Source organism: Saimiri boliviensis, chromosome 13, assembly GCF_048565385.1.
Source record: "Saimiri boliviensis isolate mSaiBol1 chromosome 13, mSaiBol1.pri, whole genome shotgun sequence".
Lineage (NCBI taxonomy): Eukaryota > Metazoa > Chordata > Mammalia > Primates > Cebidae > Saimiri > Saimiri boliviensis.
The window spans coordinates 61,859,464-61,881,617 of record NC_133461.1 but is presented as its reverse complement, the minus strand read 5'-3'; the positions used below and the strand labels follow the sequence as shown (position 1 = coordinate 61,881,617).

The window sequence follows — 22,154 nt, the reverse complement described above, 5'->3', positions numbered from 1 at the left end:
TTCATTTGATAATTAGAAGTACAACCTTCCCCCAGTATTCTACAAAAGCATAATAGTTGTATTATTGGATTTTAAAAATAAACTGCCCAGTACATGATGTGATTCATGTAAGTATACCAGATGGATTCAAAAGATAGTGAGTCATATTGTTCAGCCTTCTGAACACACATATCAACAATATTATTTGCCAGCATTTCTTCTTTATCATTTTGAATGTTCTATATAAATTCACCTATTAAAGCTTTATGAGATTTGGAAGTGTATTTTCTGATTTTCATACTTCATGGAAACCATTTCAGTTCAGTCCTATTAATTCCAACGCAGTATTGAAATACATTGCTTGGGGGCTGTCAAGAAGACAACATGACTTTAACATACAAATAATTGAAAGCATATATGGGAGGAAATGTTTCCATAGGTAAGAGCTTCTAATCTGACATTGTTTCTGACCAATAAATTTTTGGATTCATGGTAAGGTAGAAATTTGAATAATTTCCACTTGGTTTATTTCTATCTCTCAACAAGTCAAAAATGATCAGAATAGCAGTTCCATTTCCCTTTAATAAAAAGTTTTTTTTTTTAATATTGCACATGGACCTGAGTGCTTTGACACATTTAATATAATAAAAGAGGAAATCCTGGAAATGATATTTATCTTCATAATCCTGGTTTGAGGCCTGGAGAGGGGATGGATAAGTAACAGCCAGAATTTTGAAATTAATGCTTAAAACCTTGTTGAGCTTTAATGGTTGACTCTTGTTTCTCTAAATGCAGTGCAGATTGGGCAATCGGCTGATCAAGTGCGTGGAAAAGGCAGAACTTGTGCTTTGGGGCTTGAATCATCTGCTTGGTTGTGCCCATTAATTAAATAAGCTGTAAAATAGTCACTTAGCTACCAAATTTCCTCACAGTGTGTCAATACAGACTGAAGTTGAGCATTGAAGAACAGGGTGGCTGTCTGAAACCTGCACCAGAATTTCCTGCAGTCATGGCTAAATACGTACATTCCTGAGCATCATCCCAAACCAACTGAATTGGAATCTGTGTGTGGAGCAAGAATCTTCAGTCCTAGGCAATTCTTATGTATACTAGATTTTGAGAGTCACAAGCCAACAAGAAGCTCCATGACCTGCTTGAGGCTGTCACTTAGATTTGACCTTTCCTGTAACTGGTCACCCTCTTTATCACTTTTCCCTTTGTTCTCTGCTTTTTAATGCCTCTACGAGGGCTAGGTAAGCCTTTTCCTTTTCACACCTCTGGCATTGCTCATTTTTGTTTGTTTGTTTTTTGTAAAAAGAAATAAGCAAAATGAGAATTTGCAGCTCACAGTAGCTTTTGAAATCAGCCCAGCAGCTACACACACACACACACACACACACACACACACACACACATACACACACATCATATTGAACTCTTCGTAAAATTGGAATATTTACTACAAACGTTTATCCTTATATTCATCCTAGGCATTTCTATTGTGAAGGAAAGATGAGTTAAACTAGGGGCTAGGAAGTTGAAACTTGCTCATGGTACCCAGATATTCTGTGCCTTTGGTGAACATTTTCAGGACCAGGAAATGTAGATTTTCTCAATATCCCCAATGCCTAACATGTTGCCTGGCCTGTGGTAGACACTGAATAAATGACTCCAGGTATTATTTACCTCCTCTGGCAGATCCAACCCTCCAGGACATGGGCCAAGAGAGAGGTCAGAGCAGCAGGGTACCTAGGTTGCTCAGAATCCTTACCTAGGGGATCAGAAGAGTGAAATCCACCTTTCCCAGCTCTGGCTATCTGATTTCTGGAGTTTTCTTTATAAGAGAAGATTCTAGTAAATAGGCCAGGTGAGACAATGTGGCCATGCAACTGTACCATTTGTTATTTTCACTGATTTTGACCTAAGTCTCTATAATCCCTTTAACAGTGTATAGACTTGTTAGACCTTTTACACATAAATCGTTCTTGTCTCAGTATCCATTAAAGTATCAATTATTTTTGGTCTGTGGTATATACCCCTCTCAGATCTCTCAAAAACCTTGAAGAGCTCCATCTTTTATTACTGTTTCCTTCATTTGCATGTGGCTATTAGCAAACACATCCAGCAATCTATGAAAAGAGTAATGGATCACAAATGAGGGAGTTTATCCAAAGAATTAAAGATTGGTTAGCATTAGAAAATTGGCCAGTGTGCTTTGCAATATTCGTAAATTAAATGAGATTAAATAATTTGTTTATCTCAATGAATTTGGGAAAATATTTGACAAAATTTGATAGGCATTCCTCATTAAAAAATAAGTCTTAGGTAACAAGAAATAAAAGAAAATTCTTACACTGACAAATGGGACCTACCAAAAGCTCCAGAAAACAGTACACTTAATATTGGAATAGAAAAATCTTTTCCCTTGAGATTAAGAACAACATAGGAATCACCACTTTTATTCAGTCTTTTACTAGAGACTCCAGCCAGCATAGAAAGGTGAATAAGTAGGTAAATAAATAAATAGAAGGTAGCGAAATTGAAAGGACAGCAAGTTATCATCATTGGAAGATGAAATCATTGTATATGGAAGATTCAACGGATTATTAGAATTAAGAGAAGTTGGTGAATTTTCTTAATTTAAAAACAATAATTAACATAAAACATTAATTTCTAAACATTAACAACAAAGACTTAGAAAATACAATTTAAGAAAAAATATAATTTACTATGATGTGAAGTGCCTTGGAATAAATTTAACAAAAGATGTACAATATCTTCGTAAACATAATATTTTTTAATTAAAGGAGACCTAAATAAATAGAGAAATACACTATGGACCATGAAATAGAACAACAAAATATGGAAAGATCTAATTTTCCCAAGTGAAGCTAGCAAAACTCCATGGAAATATGGTTTCTCAACCAAAATCCCAACAGGCTTTTAAAGTTTTTAAACCTGATATTTTGATTGCCAGATTTACATAGGAATTCAAAGGGATAAGATCAGTTAAGATATTTTTAACAAAAACCATAAGATGGAGAGATAAGACAGAGAAATGGGTACAAGTCAAGCAGTTCAATGGAAAAGAATAAATAATTTAAAAACAACCCCCCACATATATGGATACTTGGTTTATAATGAAGGAACCATGGCAGGTCAGTAGGGAAAGGCCAAATGTCTCAAAACATAATTCTGTTGCAATTCACTATCCGTGCGAAAACATAGGAAATCAGGTCCTTACCTCACAGCATGCACAAAAATCAATTCCAACTGGATTAAAGTCCCAAATGTAAAAGCAAAATTGTAAAGTTTTCAGAAGACAATGGAGGAGAACAACTTCATGAGCTCAGGTTAGAGAGCTCAAGACCACAGCAAATTATTAACCAGAAATGAGTTTAAAAAGGCAGATTTGATTACATTAAAATAAACTTCTGTTCATTAAGAGAACCACAGATTTTTTTTTTTTTTTTTGCCACAGAGAGGGCCACAGAAGTATCTGTTGCACGTTTAATTGCCAAGGAATATATACAAAATAGTAAGAAAAAGGTAAGTAATAAAAGAACTCAGTAGAAAAATGGACAAATTATCAGGTACCTCATAAAAAGAGGAATCATTATCATAAATCAATCTCTGAATGCTCAATCTCATTAATTATCTGAGAAATGCAAATAAAATCCATAAAATGTAGTTGTATGCTTATCAGGTTGAAAATTTTAAAATGGTGACACATACTAGGTATTGGTTAGGATTTTGAACAAGAGGGTTCTTTGCTGAAGAGAGTACAAATTTGCAGACTTCCTTTGGATAACAGGTTGGCAATACTTGGTGAATCTGAACATACTTATTCTTCTCTACAATGCAGAAGACTACTCCTACTTCTAGATTCTGGAAGCTCCTGCACACATGTAGGCAAGGCCAAGAATGTTAGAATCATTCATAACAACTAAAAATGGCAATCAAGACAAATTCTATTACTGTTGGAATGGAAACATTTTGGTCTATTCATTAAATGGGACACTGTATAGCAGTGAAAATGATCAAACTATAGATACAGACAGCAATATAAATTTGTGACAAAATATTGATTGTGAGAAAATCCAGGAGATGATTTATTTTTAACAGGATTAAGGGGACACGGTTGGAGAGCAGCACTCAGGTGGCTTCCAGGATCTGGCCGATGCCTAGTTCTTAGATTGAATGGTGTCTAAACAGCAAACCAACTAACAAATTACATTAGAAGAGTTTGCGGCTAGAGAACTTAATATTTCATAAAAAAGTAAGGTGAACTGAAAAAATGCAAGTGTTATTTTCACTAAATAAAGCAAAAATGACAACACAATGACCATGTTGTCATTGTAAGCTTTTTTTTGTTTGTTTTTAGTTTTTGAGATGGAGTATGGCTCTGTAGCCCAGGCTGGAGTACAGCGGCAAAATCTCAGCTCACAGCAACCTCCGTCTCCCAGGTCAAGAAATTTTCCTACCCCAGCCTCCTAAGTCGCTGGGATTACAGGCACGAGCCACCATGCCCAGCTAATTTTTGTATTTTTTAGTAGAGATGGGGTTTCATCATGTTGGCCAGTCTGGTCTTGAACTCTTGACCTCTTGATCTGCCCACTTTGGCCTCCCAAAGTGCTGGGATTACAGGCATGAGCCACTGCGCCCAGTCCATTGTAAGCTCCTGCATCTTAAACTAGTCAGTTAGTATATCTTCTACAATTAATTTCTATTTACCGTAGTTTGCTTACTAGAAACTTTTAAGCCACTATCTACACTTTTAGTTAGATAACATGTAATTTAATTTTACTAGATGGTAGCTAATTTGCATCCTCACATATACTGTGTCGCTATTCCTCCCTTCCTCTAGCTCTTCTGACCTCCCTCCTTCTCACCTCCATTTCTGGTTCTCAGACTAAAAGCTCAATACATTTGACTTGGAGTTTTTGAATGTGTCAGCCAAGGCTCCCCGAGACACAGGGTGAAACATGTGATGTTAACTTCCTGTCACACAGTTCTAACAAATACTTCTAAAGTCTGGGTTTATTTTTCTTCAGCTTCTTTTTTCCTTCTGAAATATCATGGAAAAAAAAAAGACATCAAACATCTGATCTTGTTCTTCACTTCCTTTTCTATTTCCAGCCACCTGTTCTCTCTTTCTAATTAACCCCAACATAGTAAAAAGAGCCAAGATTCTCATTCTAATGGTTATAGAAAAAAAAAAAAAAGGTGTCATAAAAGAGAAGCCACATTTACTAGGATAAGGGAAGCTCGTGGCTGGAGCAAGATTTTTGCATTTCTCTAACCTATTTGTAGGTGAAGCAATGGTGACTCATATTCTCATTTATCTGCTTCGAAAATTAATCAGAAGTTTTCACCTGTATTTTGTAGTTTAGGTGTGAGAAAGCCGAGGCTTGTTCGGGTGAACTCAGAAAGGTCCTGAAATGGGGGATTCAAACCCAGTGCCTCTAGAACAAGGGCTTTCTCAGCACAGGCTTGTAACTACAGAGCCTCAGAGTATTGGCAGGACTTGATTCATTACATTCCAATGTGTGCAGGGTTCAGGATGTTTATAAGCTTAAGGAGAATGTTGTCATGGCAAATGGTTGACCAACAGGAACAAAATCATCTGGGAACATCATGGGGCCCAACTGAAAAGAGCTTATTTTCACACTTCCTTGTTTTCTAGTGTTTGAAACCAAATGAAGGGAGTGGAGAACTGACCCCCTCAGAAGACTCACAGGCATGCAAAAGGAAGAGGAGGAGAGAGAAAACAAGAAGTTAGGTGATGGCAGAGATGAACTAGGTGTAAGATTTTAAAACTGCTAATTGGCCTAGCCATATGCTGCCTGGAAATTGGAGCAGCCTTTCCAATATTCACACTCCAGTGTGTTTTCTGCACTCTCAGCAGAGGGGCTAAGCTAACACCAAATGAGTGTCCCCTCAGCTGCTCCCCACTGGGCCATTAACTCTCACTGCAATGAATCAGCATAACACAGCAAAGGAGGCCAAGAGCAGAAAATTAATGGGAGCAGAGAAAGTAGGGGAAGAAAGAACAGACTGGAAAACAGTGACTGCCACAGTCACTCATTGAACCCTACTTACTGAGTGTGCACTGGGCACATGGGGGACAATGGTGAGTGAGAACAAAGGGGGTCATTCCTTTGAGAGCAGTTGCTGTAGGGGACACAGGCTGCAACAACCTTGTGAGGGTGTGCCATTATTGTGCCCATTTAGAGGCTAAAAAGCTGACTTGTTCAAGGTCCCACAGTAAGTGGTAACAGCTCTGGGCCTGGCATCTCACACCTGTAATCCCAGTGCTTTGGGAGGTGGAAGCAGGAGGATCACTTGAGGCCAGGAGTTTGAGACCAGCCTGGACAACATAGTGAGACCCTATCTCAACAAAAAAAGCAAAAAATAAAAAAATTAGCTGGTGGGAGTAGGATGCATTGGTAGTCCTAGCTACTCAGGAGGTTGAAGTGGGATTTGAAGGCTGCAGTGAGCCATGATCATGCCACTGCACTCCAGCTTGGGGGACAGACTGAGGCACCCTCTTCGAAAAAATTTTAATCATTTTATAAAATGTTTCTAAGTTATAATTTTTTAAGAAAATTATGTAAGTGGTAATAAGTCATACATACACACATGACTAGATTTTCTCTTTGATGAACTGAGTGCAGAGTCATAAGAAAGTCAGATAAGTGAGAGGCGGGGTGAGGGAGTGAGTCTGCACGAGAGGCGGAGGCTGGTCACACAGGGCCCTGAGGCCCATGGTGAGAGGTTCGAACTTTCTTTCCAAATGCAATGGGAGACCAAGGAAGAGTTTTGCGCAGGTACATGACAGACTGGATTTACATTTTTAAAGTTACTCCAGCTGCTGTTTGAGACAGTGGAGCAAATGGAAGCACAAAAAGAAGTGAGGGGATATGTTTGTGCATGTTCCATTTTGTGCAGAGAAGGAAATAATCTTTGGACTTATATCTGGACACGAGCTCCTTGCTTTCCTTCCTTATCCTGAAGACCAAAGCTTCAGCAAGAAGGTATCGTGGAAGGGACTCTGGCCCAGGGTGTGGATCACACTGATCTGAACTGGTGTGTGACTTCAAACAGTATTCTGAGCCTCCAGTTTTCCACTTGAAAAAGTATAGAATTGATACTTCATCTTGGTTAATCATTTCATATCTTAAAATCTTTCATGATACTTAAAAATTGTGAAAAATCTTAGTTATCACATTGCCCCTGAAGGTGAAAACTCAGCCTGCCATATGCAAGCCTGGTGACGTTGGACATTTAATTAATGTTTCTGAGTGACTATTTAGGAGAGGCCAGAAATTGAGGATAGCTGGTGGAAGGCTTCCAGTTTCACACCATGACCTGTACCCCACCCCTATCACAGCCTTGCAAATTCGTCATTGGGAATTAGTTTACAACATCTGTCTGCTTTTTATTGCTCCTTCTAATGCCTCCTGCCTGATGTGAGAGCAAGAAAGACCCTGAGGGCCATGGAACTGTTTTAAAGCACAGCTATGCCTTATCTGCCCCTCAAAGTTTTGGCAGTTGGAATACACTATCTCACATAACTCCTGCAATTTTTCAAACATACGGGATATAAAGGCTGTTGTGATTAATAGTATTCAAATTCATCTAAAAGCATTACTAAATTCATAGCCTCTTCCTGTCATTGTGTCATGAAGGGATATGGGAAATATTTTGACATTACAAAGGAATCCTCTTCAAAAGGTTGGGAGCTGTTCTTTCAAGGAGAGTAGAAAGGATTTTGCTTTATGGCAGAGGACGGTCTTCCTTTGGATTGCCTCCTGAGATTCCCACTTTATATTCACTTCCTCCAGGGACTAAAAATTACTTTCGAGACATTATTTAGTTAAATTCCAGACTTGCACTTTCTGATGACTTGTCACATCTGGGAATTTGATTCCTTCTTTGGCAGAAAAAATGGTGACTGTGAAGATTGTGCTGTTTATTTTAGGGAAGACAGTGGCATAGGGCGGGGGTGCTTTTTTGTTTGTTTTTGAGGATTCCTTTAAAATCACTCACAGTGTTCATATTGGTTTCCTCCCCCCTTCTTCCCAGGAAGGGAGAGTATGTGGCTCATGTTGCTTGGGAACTCAGAATCTTTTGTTAAATATTTAAGAGATCTGGTAATATGGTCCAGTAATTCTTATCTGAATAAGGACAGGAAACTTCTGGACTCCATTTCCAGCTGCCTCAGAGCTCTTGGGAGGACGAACCTATAAATGGCCTAGTAAGCATTTTTGTTGTCAGAAAGTGCTGTGGATGTATGAGTTACTCTAAGTATGTTTGACAAAATAAAACCAGCCCTTGTCTCAGGAGTCAAGGATATTCCTTATCTTCTTACCTCCAATGATCTCTTTCTCCTCCTCCCTCCTCCCTTCTCTTTCCTCCCCTTCACTTCCTCCCTCACCCCCTTCGCGCGCACACACACACACACACACACACACACACACACACACACACTCTCTCACGCACTCCAGGAACCAAGAGCCAATCAATGTCTTCATCCCCAGGAGGCCACCACTAGGACACAGCAGAGGCTATGGAAGGTTCTGCAGTGGGGAAGAACGTATGTGAGCCTCTGGCTTCCAAAGTTTGCCTTGCGTTCTATTAGGGCCTTGGTGCTGTGACTTCCTTTAGCACATGTGATCACACAGTGTCTACTGTTGCTGTCCCCTATAAATACCAGACTCCTACATCTGAGAGTCCTGAGTTCAGGCCAGCCTGGCTGTTGCGTGGCTCTGGATTGACTTTCCTGAACTTTCTGTTTGTCAGCTGAAGAATGACTCGGTTCATACATTTGGAAAGGAGGGCTTGTTTCTCATACAGGGCTGCAGCTTGCCGGGCAGCCATTCTGACCAGCTGGGCAGTGTAGCCAAGGAAACACACACTTCGGGGAGGGGCACAAGGAACAGGAATTCTGGCTGAGCAGGCCAGATATCCATATTCAATAAGCTACAGGAGGAGTCATGAATATTTATGAAAAGAGAAACCTATGCATGCGAAACTGAGATTCATACCTCTCCCTGGTTCCCCAGTTCAAAACATAGATGAGTTAGCATGAGCCCAGGATGGAGTTTTCAGCCCTCTGACATCAAAAGGTGAAGCAGAAGGTGCAAAAACCCTCACTGCACAGCCTGCACAGACTCGTTGGAACCATTCCATGGTTGGTGGTCTCTTATGCCGAAGGAAGCCTCCCTTTGGGAGGTTGAGCAGGATGGATTGCTTGAGCCCAGGAGTTCAAGACCAGCCTGGGCAATCATCGGATAGAAAGTGGGACAGACCTTGTTATACCTCCTCCCTCGCCAACCCCGTTAGGCTTTCTGTCCTAAGGTTTAAACAGAAATCAGCCCTGTGGTGTGGCAAGACACAGTCTCTACAAAAAATACAAAAAATTAGCTGCGCATGGTGGTGGGAGCCTGTAGTCCAGCTAGTTGGGAGGCGGAGGCGGGAGAATCGCTTGAGTCTGGGAGGTCAAGGCTACAGTGAGCTGAGCTCGTGCCACTGAACTCTGGCTTAGGTGACAGGAGGAATGCTGGTTAGTTGTTTTGTTGAAACATAAAAGGGAGGGACAGTGTCAGGTAACTGGTTCGTTAGTGAGGAGTCTCCTGAAAGGGCTGGTTTCTGTTTAACCCTTAGGGAATAAAGCCTAAAGGGGTTGGCAAGGGAGGAGATAGAATAAGGCAGGTCCCACCTCCCATCCTGTTAGGGCCCCGCACTCAGTTTCCCAGCTTACTCTGGGGTCCCCTTGGCCAAGAAGGGTTCTGTTGAGTCGGTTGGAGGGGTTTAGGAGTCCATTCTTATTTCTCATTTCATAGATTTTTCTAGAGTTCCTACTGACGGCAGGAAGGGAGAAACTCTTGGGAGGAGTTTGATTTCTGAGTCTCTTGGGAGTGAAAGGAGGAAAACCTAAATTTCTGCTGAATTTTACAGAAATTTATGTGGTGGTCAGAACAGCCTTTTAAGTCTCTCTGAACTTATAACACCGTCTTGATTGTTACCTAAGTGCTCAGGAAAAGGAAATATTTAAAGAGTCCAAGACGGTATTTTTATAAGCATTCTCTGTGCCTCCACCTCCAGTGAAAAGTCTTTTTTCAAATGTGTGTTTCCCTGGTCAAAACCACTTATTTTAATCTATCCCAATTTGTCCAAATTTTTCTTTATGATTGTGCTTTTTGTGTCCCATTTAAGAAATCTTTGTCTACTCTCAGGTCACAAAGATATTTTTCTAAAAGCTGGACTGCTTTTTTAAAAATAAATTTATTTTTTTATTTTTGTAGAGATAGGAGGTCTCACAATGTTACTTAGACTGATCTCGAACTTCCAGCCTCAAGTCATCCTCCCGCCCCAGCCTCCCAAAGTGCTTGGCTTACAATTGTGAAGCAGTTTTAAGTTCACAGGAAAACTAAGCAGAAGGTACAGAGATTTCTTATATGACCCCTTCCCCCCCACACACACAGCCTCCCCCTTTCTACATCCCTCACAGAGTGGTGCGTTTGTCACAGTTGGTGAACCCACACTGACACATAATAGTCACCCGAACTCCATAGTTCATATTAACGTTCACTCTTGGCGGTGGTGTACATTCTATGGGTTAGGACAAATGTGCAGAGACGGGTACATCATTATAGTATCTATCATACAGAATTGTTTCCCTGTTCTAAAAATCCTCTGTGCCCCAAATTATTTTACTTTTCAAAAATAGATATGAAATCCATTTGGAATTTTTTGTGTATAGTGTTAAGTAGTCACTTTTATGATTTTTCTATATGGATAATGAATTGGCCCAACCCTAAAGATGGAAAATGCTGTCCTTTTCCTACTGTACAACAGCGTCATATTTTCTGTAAATCGGGTGTTCCATATATGTGTGGGGTTGTTTCTGTACTCTTTAATATATTGGTCAATTTTTGTATCCCTGTATTATTATCACACTTGCTTAATTGACATAGCTTTATAACTGGCATTAATAGCTGGTTAATTAGGTCCTTCCTATTTCTTGCTTTGTTATTTTTTTCCTTCGAAATTACTTTTGCTTTTTCTTGGCCAAAATAACTCAGTAAGCATTTGGATTCCTAGAGTAAAATTGTCTTTTCCTTTTCAAGTTTTATTGGTACCATTTTTATGGCTTCCCTAAGGAATTAAAATCCTGTAATACTGTATCATTTAAATTATGTTCTAAAATAATTCAGCAGCTCTGCAAGTAAAAGCTTTCCATGACCCTGTTCGTCAGCCACTTGTCTGCCCTGCCCTTCAAGGCCAGGGAAAAAATTCACTTCCTTTTCCCCTTGGCCTTTCCAAAGTCCATCTGTGTTTCAAGGCCTTCCCCAAATCTTGCATATTCTTGCCTTAATTTTGTACCTCTCCTCAGACTTCTGTAGCTATGCTGAGTGGCACAGATATGAGGATACTCTCAGAAAAAGGCCCCAATACTTCCCCAGGGCCTGGGCTGCTCAGGCTGGCCTCCTTTCTACAGGGACTTTGCTTGTCTCCCTTCCTGGTAGGCACCAGCCACTCAGACTGCCTTCAGCTCCTCTCTGACCCTGTTCTTGTTACACAGATCAGGGACTCGCCAGTCAGGTGTGGATCCTTTTGCCTGGCATGCTCTTCCCTTCCTGCTCCCAGCACCTTCCTTTTATTAGTTAATGTTCATTAATCCTTAAGTCCCTGTTTGGCATCTTTCTCTAACCCCTAAACTAGATCAGTTTCCTTTGTGGTATTGTGATCATAACAGGTTGATTGCCTGATGCGCACGTCAAGTCAATCCGTGAGACACTGGGTTGCAACAGAGACACAGATTTAATCCTAGAGTTGCCGACGAGGAGATGGGAGGAAACCTCCAATCCGTCTACCTAAGGTGATTGGGGCTATGGATTTTAAGGGTTTGGAGTGGACTGAAGTGTGTGGAGATAGTTGACTGGTCGAAGAGTGCAGGGTGAAGTCATGGGACAGGAGGATAAAGATGTTGCATTCTCATACTGATCCTGTTCCTCTACGGGAGTTGGCATCAGCTGTTTCGCTAGAATTTGGATTCTGTAAAAGTTCTTAAGTGATCCCTAAACAAAAACTTCATGATTGTAATGTCAGCTATCCTGTCTATAGGAACAAAGGGGATGCACAGGCAGTTTCTAGTGTTGAGTGACTTTCAGCAACAAGGAAGTAGGCCAGAGGGCAGCCTTACTGATGCTTAATTATAACTATATTTCTGTCCAGTGCCCGGCATTCAATTTCTATCAACCCTGTGGGGATGGTTTCAGTATGCTCCCCATGCTCCCTTCATAAGACGTGTCCTAGTTCCCAGTTATAAACCTATTTGATTAGCTGATTAACATCTGACCCTTCTAGATTGTAAGCTTACATAGGGCAGGGGCTATAACTGTTCTGCTCAACATTTTAGTCTCCAATACCTACCCTAGTGTTGGTCATGCAGTAAATGCTCCATAATTCTTTTATGAATGAATGCATGTATGAACGAAACACTGGCCTAGTGGCCTATGTTACTTTCCATAGTACCACGAATGGAAGTCCTCCATAAATATCTTTCTGATTTATCTCATCTTGTTGTCTAGGACATTTTAATAAAGAACTCCATATAATTTCTAAGAGTAGATGGCTACATTCTGAAATAATGTGACTGGCCATTATAGGTAGAGTCAGAGGTGATTCTTAATTCCCTGTATCTGATTTGATAAGGGTGGTGGTGGTAATAGGCAGTATCATTCAAATATGATTTAGAAGTATCCTGTGCTTGCTGATGGCTGTCTTGCTTTTTGCATCTCAAACCTACCTAAAATACTTCTGATTTGGTTATGGTGCTTAGGGGAAGAGCATGCTCAGTGGGGCTAGCAGTAAGTTGGAAACTCAGGGGCTGTGACTTTTCATTGCAGGAAACTCATGTGACTTTAGCTTGTTTGGTAGCAAAGCAGGGCTCCTGGGTTTGCTTTATTTGCAGTTGGTGTAGATGAGTGAGATTTAACATCTGGTCCTTTATGGAAAATTCCTTTAGTTCCAGAGCTGGAAGAAAAAAACCATCATTCTATTATTAAAGGACCCAGAATTAGTTCTTGTTCTCTGTGTTCCATATGCTCGTCATTGATAAATGATCATTCTGTCTTTGCAGTCTCAAGCAATCAGAAGGGGAGATAAAATATCTGCTCCCCAGTTACCAGCAGCAGCCCTGTGTATTGGAGAGTGTGTTCAGGGAGCGGTGCTGGAGTCCTGTCTTGCCCTGATAGGGACTTCTGTAATTTGCATATTTTTTTTTTTTTTTTTTTTTTTGAGACGGAGTTTCGCTCTTGTTGCCCAGGCTGGAGTGCAATGGCAGCGATCTCGGCTCACCGCAACCTCTGCCTCCTGGGTTCAAGCAATTCTCCTGCCTCAGCCTCCTGTGTAGCTGGGATTACAGGCACGCACCACCATGCCCAGCTACTTTTTTGTATTTTTAGTAGAGACGGGGTTTCACCATGTTGACCAGGATGGTCTCGATCTCTTGACGTTGTGATCCACCCGCCTCGGCCTCCCAAAGTGCTGGGATTACAGGCTTGAGCCACCGCGCCCGGCCTAATTTGCATATTTAGTGAGTCTGTGGGGAGAGATGAGAGAGATGGCAGTTCCATACAACCTCTGCTGCCCTGCCTGTGCATTCTAGAAAAAAAAATAACTAACCAGATTCTGTCTCAAAATGGAGCACTGACCTTTTCCAAAACCCGCCTCAGTAGAATATAACAGGGCTAATGTAATAGAGGGAAATGACACTTAGGCTCTGGAGGGAAAATTGATGTAAGTTTTTATCAGGAGGGTCATCAAATGAGATGTTGGTTAACCAGCTTCACTCAGGGAAATGAGTGCAATATTGTAAGAAAGTCAGAGCAGTAAGATGTAAGGAAGTTAGAGTTCGTAGAGAACGTGTGCAGCGGAGCTATCTACACACTGGAGTACCTCTGAACTGTTAAACGAGAGAGCAATGAATGTCTCTGTGTGAGCTGTCCTATTTTTGAGTTTCTCTGTTAAACAGCTTAGTCTATTTCCTGACTAACACATAATTGTGGACACTTAAAATGCTTCCTATGTGTTAGGGACCACACTGAGTGCTGAATATGCTTTATGTCAGTTAATTCTCCATCAACCATCCTAAATTAATCTCACTTGCCCATTTTACGGATGTGCAAACAAGCTTACATAGGGGAAGTATCTTGCCCAAGATTGGCTGAATGCAAGTGGCAGAAAGGACCTGAAAGCTCCGAAGTGATTCAAAACCCATATTCTTCATAGCTGTGCCCTCGTGACTCTTCATGTAGACAAATTTGTATTCTTCTTGGCCGCTTCAAAGTTTCAGTCTATTGCAAGTGATGCTTCCAGACTCCCCTGCTCAGTGTGGTGTAGACTGATCATTTTATCCTGTTTATAAAAATACTGTTTTTTGAATAGGTTTATCTTGTTCTGAATAGGTTTATCTTGCTTCGTTCACGAAATTGTAAATCCCTCAAGGGATGGATAAAAATGCTCAATGAATGATGATTATATGTCTAAATAGATAAGAACTGTCTGATATTCCAGAATTACTCAGTATTATATTTTGCCATATTTCCTCATAGGTGTGTAGATTCTGTTGTTACTTAATCAAACCCAGTGAATGTGTTCCCTCCAATTTTAAATATATCTTCATGGTAGTGAGCATATTTGTGTGGAGAAAATATCCAAAAAGATGATTTTGAATAAGAAACCATGCCCATTTTGTTTACCACTATAAATATAAATAGGTGGGATTTATGGTTTTCCAGATTGCACTTTAACCAAATGTTAGATTCATGATCATTCTACCATGAATGAGTAAGTATTATGTCTGTTGCACAATTTAAAAAAATGCAAAATAGCAGTTGCCTTAAACAAGGTATATATTTTTTTCTAACATAAAAAGAGTCCTGGAGGTGAGCATCTGGGAACTGATATGGTGGCTTCTTGGTCATTGGATCCCAAGCTCTTTCTTTTTCTTCTGAAATCCCTGAAAGTGGTTTCTATTCTAATGGTTCTAATGGCTCTGGCCCTTGTAATAACTATCAGGCCAGAGTTGCAGGCAATAGGATGGGGAGAGGGCAAAAGGCCTTTATCTGACTTTACCCTTCTAAGTCCCTTTTCCAGAATTTTTACTAAATGAACTTCCACTTCCACACAGAACTTAGCTATACCTAGTTACATAAGTACTCAAATAAATTTAAGACTTTGTTTTTAACTAAGAAAGAAAGTAAAGAATCAGTATTGCCTTGCCTTCTAATTAGAAAATTCCCACTATTCCAGATTGGGGGTTGACAAACTGGCCCACGGGCCAAATCTGGCCTGTGGCCTGTTTTTTTTGTGAATAAAGTTTTAGTGGAAGAAAGCCATATGCACTCATTTGTTGCTGATTTCATGCTACAACAGCAGAGTTGAGTAGTTGTTCCAGAATATGATCCATGAGCTTAGACTCTCTTCTAGCTGGCTCTTTAAAAAAAAAGTTTCAACCCCTGCTCTAGATCGCAAGAAGCAGGTTCTGATAAAAACGTTTGCCAAGCCCTGCTCTAGATCACAGGGGGCAGATTCTAATTGCTTCACTAGTTGTGATGCTATTATAGAAGTACAGTTGACCTCAGTGTGGATTCAGTGATCATCTATTCTCCAGCCCCAGTGAGGTTATATATACTAGACATGTATTTGGCTGCAAGTAACATAAAACTTGAATAATTTTGGATTAAACAGAAGGGATTTAATTACATGAAATCTCAGAAGTACACGACCCAGGGCTGGTGCAGATGCTCAGTGTTGCCTTCAAAACTGGGCTGCTTCTTTCTCCCCAGCCATGCCTAGAATGTTGACTTTTGTCTTCATGCTTACTGGAAGATGAATGCAGTACCTGAAGGTGTTATGTCTACATTTCCTGAAGGAAGTCGGGAAGGTGCAAAAGGGCAAGGGTCTGTTCTTTTCTAGAAACTTTCCCAGAGGCCCTCGTTGGCCAAAGCTGTCTCTCTAGAAGCTGAGGATCCTAGGATTCAAACAACTGTGGATGGAAAATATTGGGGAAAAAACCCAATAAAAGAAATAACAGTACAGCAATAAAAAATAATACAATCTTAAAAATACAGTACAACAACTATTTACATTACATTTACATTATATTAGGTATTAAAAGTAACTACAGATGACTGAAATGACTTATGGGAGGATGTATGTAGATTATATGCAAACATAAGATTATATGCAAGCTAGGTCATTTTATATCAAGGACTTTCATATCCACAGGGTGTCCTGAAACCAACCCTCCAGTTGTATGTGCTCTAGTGGGCTTCTCATAGTGAACCAGCCCACTCCAGTGTGTTCTTACAGTCTCACTCTTCCCTCCTATCTTTTCCCCCTACCCTTCCCTCTCACATTCCTGAAATTAATTTCTCTCCTTTTCCCCTCCTTCTCATGTTTTTGGCTAGGTGAGAAACCTGGAAATGAGCCTGAAGAGGTGAGGCTGCAGAATGCCAGCAAACAGATTGTGCAGAATGCAATCCTGCAAGCCGTGCGGCAAGTCTCCCAGGAGAGTCAGCACAGGGAAGAGCGAATCAGCGACAGCCGGGGCCACATCCAGCTGGGTGTTGGGGAGTTAACCAAGAAGCACGAAAAGAAGTAACATGGTGCATTTAGCTCTTGACGTGTGCTCAGTTTCTAGCCTTCCTCTTAGTATAGGACGCATCACCAAAATGTTGCCAATTAAGTAAACCGAAGTGTCATTGGCACCTAGATGTAGAATGAATCTGCACTAGCCCCCGGCTGAAAAGCACTGTTTTGAAAAAGTGCATTAGATGATTCTGTTCCTATTTATGCAGTGCCTCTGAAACATAGTGGGGCCAAATATGACACTGTAATTGCAAAAATAGTTTCGCAGGCCAATGGATTTTTAAAGTTCTTGTATTTGAAAAAAAGAATTCTAGATCTCATTTATTCACTTCTGCCTTTTATGTGTTCCTTCTGTGAATTTAACAAGCTGTCTTTTTGCTTAAATACTGAGTACATTACCGAGTTCTTTATATTAAAAAGGCATTCTGGAAAGGTGAGGGAATGGAGTTTTAGTTACTTTTGAATGTGAAATTGAAGGCTTTTATAAAGTGGATTCAGGTCTAAGATCAAGTCAAGCAAAGGCAAATTCTAAGACTGAGTCCCTTGGGATCATACCAAGGCCTATGTTAATATTTATGTTATTTTAAGAAAGGGAGGAATTTAGGCTTTTCAATAGCTCAGTCTTTTAGTCTCAATTCTCTGAATAGTTTAATAATTGGTGTTTCGGCTCTGTGTAGAAATCTTTTGGGAATATGGATTTCTTTTCTCATCTTAAGATTCGATAAAATAAGACAAGTGAGTCTACATGTGTGAGTTGTCAATAACTCAATTCCTTAGAAACTTCATGGAGAATGCCTAGAATTGTGTATTTCTTCAACAGCTGCCTATCTTTGAGAGACTTATACTTGGGGCTGACTATGGGGTGCAGCATCCTTGGAAGGGATTCTGAGGCCTTACAAATGCTGTTTTGCCACCTGACTATGTGTTTGCATTAGGACCATACTAACTTTTACCATCCACAAATTAAAATTATTTTTTTGAGATTATGAAAATCATTCAGATCAGGAATACATGAGAATACAGTGGGCACAGTAAGGCAACAGTGTTGTGAATGCAGTGACAGAGATCTGTGTGTACATTTGTAATAAAGGCATCTGTGCAGCAACAGGATCAATCCCTGCTCCACTTCTTGAGGATAATGTTTATATTTCTGGAGTATCTAGAGTCCCGTTTCCTGGGCTTCACAAAAGTTATTGAATTGGTACTCTTGGGGACAGAGAAAGAATTTGACCGTGGTTAAAAACCTTCTGGTTTCAGAGTATCAATATCTACATTTGATTTCTTTTGAAAGCAAAGTATTAGGGCATAAAGTGTGACTGATATTAAAATATAATTCTAAAATTCCAATACACTACAGTTTCAAGAATAAATATTTGGATAATCGATAATGAATAAAAAAATGTCTTCTCGGCTTTGTTATGCTATCTCCCAAAGTGCACAGGTGGAATAAATTCACAGGGAACATGGATGGAGAAGGAAGTAGAAGAGCTTACAATTTAAAGATTGTTTACTCATAAGTATTTCTTTTAGCAGAATTCGTGCCAAGTGAAGAATGAGTTTAAGTTGACCAAAAGTCATGTAACTGATGTGATATAATTACACAGCATAGTGAGAATGAAGGTATTCAGGGAAATTATTCAGGAGTGCCACACAAAAAAAATACCCACAATAAATCTAATGCGTGTAGTTTGCAAGTGATCTAGTACTATGTCTACTCAGATGTCTGGATATAACCGGCCTTTGTTTTTGCTGTCGTGGTGACAGAAAAATGCAAACATGCTATTTTTCCTCTCTGGTGTGTCTGTGCTAACAAATTGGAAATTTTTGGAACATCTTAGTGACCTCTGTATCTAAATGTTATTTATAAATAAAACATATACAGCTTTGAAATATTTTAAGCAAAGTTTTCTAGACTCTGCTGTTTGGCTCATTTTGTACATGAATCTTACCATTATTTGGCACCATGAGATTTCCAAGGCTGTTTTCAAACCCCTAGATACCATGACCAGGGGAAGTGTTTCTTTAATGGGCCCTTCTCTGTTACTGTGTGAGGACAGCCATGGGATGGTGGGTCCTGAGGCTTGAAGGGAAAAGGAAGTGTACTAAGAAGTGCCCTTTTGATCTCGAGAATTAAAGGTAAGTGGCTGCCATGTTCTTTGAGATGGAAAATCAACAGCAAGGAGAAAATATATGGCTGAGTTGTTGGGAGGACACAAGAAAGTTCAGCAACCCCCATTCTCAATAGGTAGGTGCCATGTTGGCAAAATTCTAGGAAAGCTCAGTCATAAAAATAAATGATTTAAAGATCTATAAACTCTTACAGATCTTTGAGTATGAAGAAGAAGTTACTAGATTTTACAAGGGGGCTATAGAACTTCGTTTGATACAGGATTAAGGTGGATTTCCACTTGCTTATTGTCATAAACCAGATCACAGCTTTTAGTTTCCGAAATGAGTGGGAACGTTTACTTAGTGAATTTTATTTTTCTGATTTACAACATACACAGGATTCCCATCTCTGTGTGTTTAGCTGTTGTCTTTTGCGTTGCCTGCCCCTAGGGTGGAACTAAAGAAAGAAATCCTTTCATGTTACTTTGCTTTGCTGTAATCATCTGTTCAGTGCAAACATTGTTGTAAACTGATGCAAAATGATTAACTGGTTTCCTTCATTTCTTTTCTTATTTCTTTTTTAGGTAGTTAGGTTTCCTAGCTAAAAAATGGTGGAATTTCAGGTTACAAAGAAATGAATCTATAATTTAAAAGTAATCATTGAATTTATGCCATTCAGAGATGAGTTATTGGCCATTTTCAAAACTGTCTTAAGGTTTCTATGATAAAACAGCGCAAAGAGAGGGACCTTTAATTTATCCACTGTAATAGCTTAGTCTAGTAAAATACAACAAAAAAATAAAATCTGTGAAAAATATGAAACTAATTTAGCCTCTATAATACCAAAACAGATGTAGAGACAGGAAAGTGGAAATTATAATATCTTTCTTGAGTATGTGAAAGTTTGCGAAAGATATTAGCACACGTTCCCTCATTTATCTCATTGCCAAAGCCTCAAAATAAGGTATAGCCTGAAAAGATCTTGATATCTTTGGGTCTGTCCCACCCAAAATCTCACCTTGAATTTAATCCCCATAATGCCCACGTGACAAGGTGGGACTAGATGAAGGTAATCAGGTCATGGGGACAGTTTCACCTATACTGTTCTCATGAACGTGAGTGAGTCTCTTGAGATCTGATGGTTTTATAAATGTCTGGCATTTCCCTTGCTTGTACTCATGCCATCTTGCTGCCCTGTGAAGAAGGTGACTACTTCTTTGCTTTCCATCATGACTGTAGGTTTCCTGAGGCATCCCCAGCAATTTGGAACCGTGAGTCAATTAAACCTCTTTCCTTTATAAATTACCCAGTCTCGGGTCTATTGGAGAGAAATAGGGGAGGGACAGCAGGGGGTGGGGAGTTGGTGGGGGGATGGCATGGGGAGAAATGCCAGATATAGGTGAGGGGGAGGAAGGCAGCAAATCACACTGCCACGTATGTACCTATGCAACAATCTTGCATGTTCTTCACATGTACCCCGAAACCTAAAATGCAATAAACAAAATAAATAAATAAATTACTCAGTCTCTTGCAGTTCTTTATAGCAGTGTGAGAATGGACTAATACAAACCTTATTCTCCTTTACAGATAAAGTCACACTGAGACTAAGGGAGGATAAATATAACCTAGATGGAGAAAGTGAGCACTATTGTTCACAAAAATACATGAAATCAGTCATCTTAAACTCTGTGAGCATCTGAACACAAAATTTAAGAATATAAATTCTAGGGATTTTAAGATATACATTCTAGAGATGTTAAAATGTAAGAATGCAACAGCTTTAGAGAAAACATTTCTGAGTAAGAAATTTAACAAAAATAGTAAAGAGTCAGTTAAAATATTTAATAGAAAAAACTCAATGCCATTCAACTAAAACTAAGGAAAGAAAGAAATTTCAGAGGGAATGAAGTAGAAGACCACAGCAGGGTCTGAGAAGTCTATCAATCTTTCCTTCGTTCCTCAGAAACCATATTAGTAAGTGCACAAAACCTTGAGCTATGTGTGAGAAAAATAAAGTGAGTGACTTTGTACTTTGTCTTCTGGCTACAGGGTAGTGGAAATGACTGTTGGGAAGAAACAGGTGAGACAAGAGATGAGATTCCTCTCAGATGAAAGTGGCAACTTTGGCCGGGCGTGGTGGCTCATACTTGTTATCCCAGCACTTTGGGAGGCTGAGGCGGGCAAATCACCTGAGGTTGGAAGTTGGAGACCAGCCTGACCAACATGGAGAAACCCTATCTCTACTAAAAATGTAAAATTAGCCAGGCTTGGTGGTGCATGCCTGTAAATCCCAGCTACTCAGGAGGCTGAGGCAGAAAAACCTCTTGAACCAGGGAGGCAGAGGTTGCAGTGAGCCGAGATAGCACCATTGCACTCCAGCCTGGGCAACAAGACTGAAACCCCATCTCAAAGATAAAAAATAAAAAATAAATAAAAATAAAGTGGCAACTTTGCCTTACAGAAATTAAGAAAATGGAAGAAAATAAAGGAAGGAAGGAAGGCAAGAGGGAAGGAAGGAAAGAAAGAAGGTAAATACCCACATCATATTCTAGGAAAATAGATACAAAATGCTCGACAGCAATACTTCCACAATAAAAGAAAACTAATTAAGTTCTGGGCTGAGAGCAAGTCTTTTACAAAGGCAAATTTTCATGGTGGCATCAGATTACTTCATAGAAACATTCAATACTGTAACATAAGGGAGAAAAAGCTATATAGGAGCACTGAAGAAAGGAAAGTATGATGGAAGGTTATTATTCCCAGCCAAGATGTCACCTAAGAATAAAGACAAACATTAAAAAAACCAAAAAGCAGAAAAAACTTAAGTGTTACTAGTACTCAAGATCTCTCTGTGAAAAATCTGCCTTACCATAAATTTCAGCCAACTAAAAAATAAATATAAATAAAAACTTTAGGAATGGAGAGGCTGCAACAAAAGGACGAGTGAAGAGCAGTGTCTTCACCTAAATATTAAAGTAAATAATGCATAATTGTGAAAATTACGGCCAAAAAGAAGTATGTAAATTGTTATATCGTGAGAGCATAAAATATAACTAACAAAAATCAGGAGGTAGGCAAAGAAAATGACATCATGCTAATGACCTTATCTGTCAGAGAGAAAAGATGATTTATTTCATCTCAAGTTGAATGATTTAGTTAATAAACTCCAAAAATGCCCATCCCTTATTAGATTTTATAATTCCTCTTCTTAAACTTTGGGGAATGTTTTAGAAACTAATATAACATAGAGTTGTTTAAAGTTTAGCAATTTCTTTAGTTTCCACTTGGTATTTTTTTCTTTCACTAAATTTAAAAGAAATAAAGTATTATATCAGTATCTTTTTTTTTTTTTTTTTTTTGACAGTGTTGCCCAGGCTGGAGTGCAGTGTCTTAATCTCAGC

At 39.5% G+C, this 22,154-nt stretch overlaps 1 protein-coding gene across 2 annotated transcripts in view; it reads left to right on the top strand.

The window, feature by feature from the left end:
* The window catches only part of AKAIN1 (A-kinase anchor inhibitor 1), a 54,565-nt gene extending 34,494 nt beyond the window's left edge, over positions 1-20,071 (top strand). For both annotated transcript variants that reach the window (XM_039463817.2, XM_003924824.3), the window contains exon 2: positions 16,464-20,071. In XM_039463817.2, the coding sequence (XP_039319751.1) occupies positions 16,464-16,657 (194 nt within the window). In that variant the 3' untranslated portion in view covers positions 16,658-20,071. The remainder of the gene's footprint in view (positions 1-16,463) is intronic.
* Positions 20,072-22,154: the final 2,083 nt, after the last annotated feature.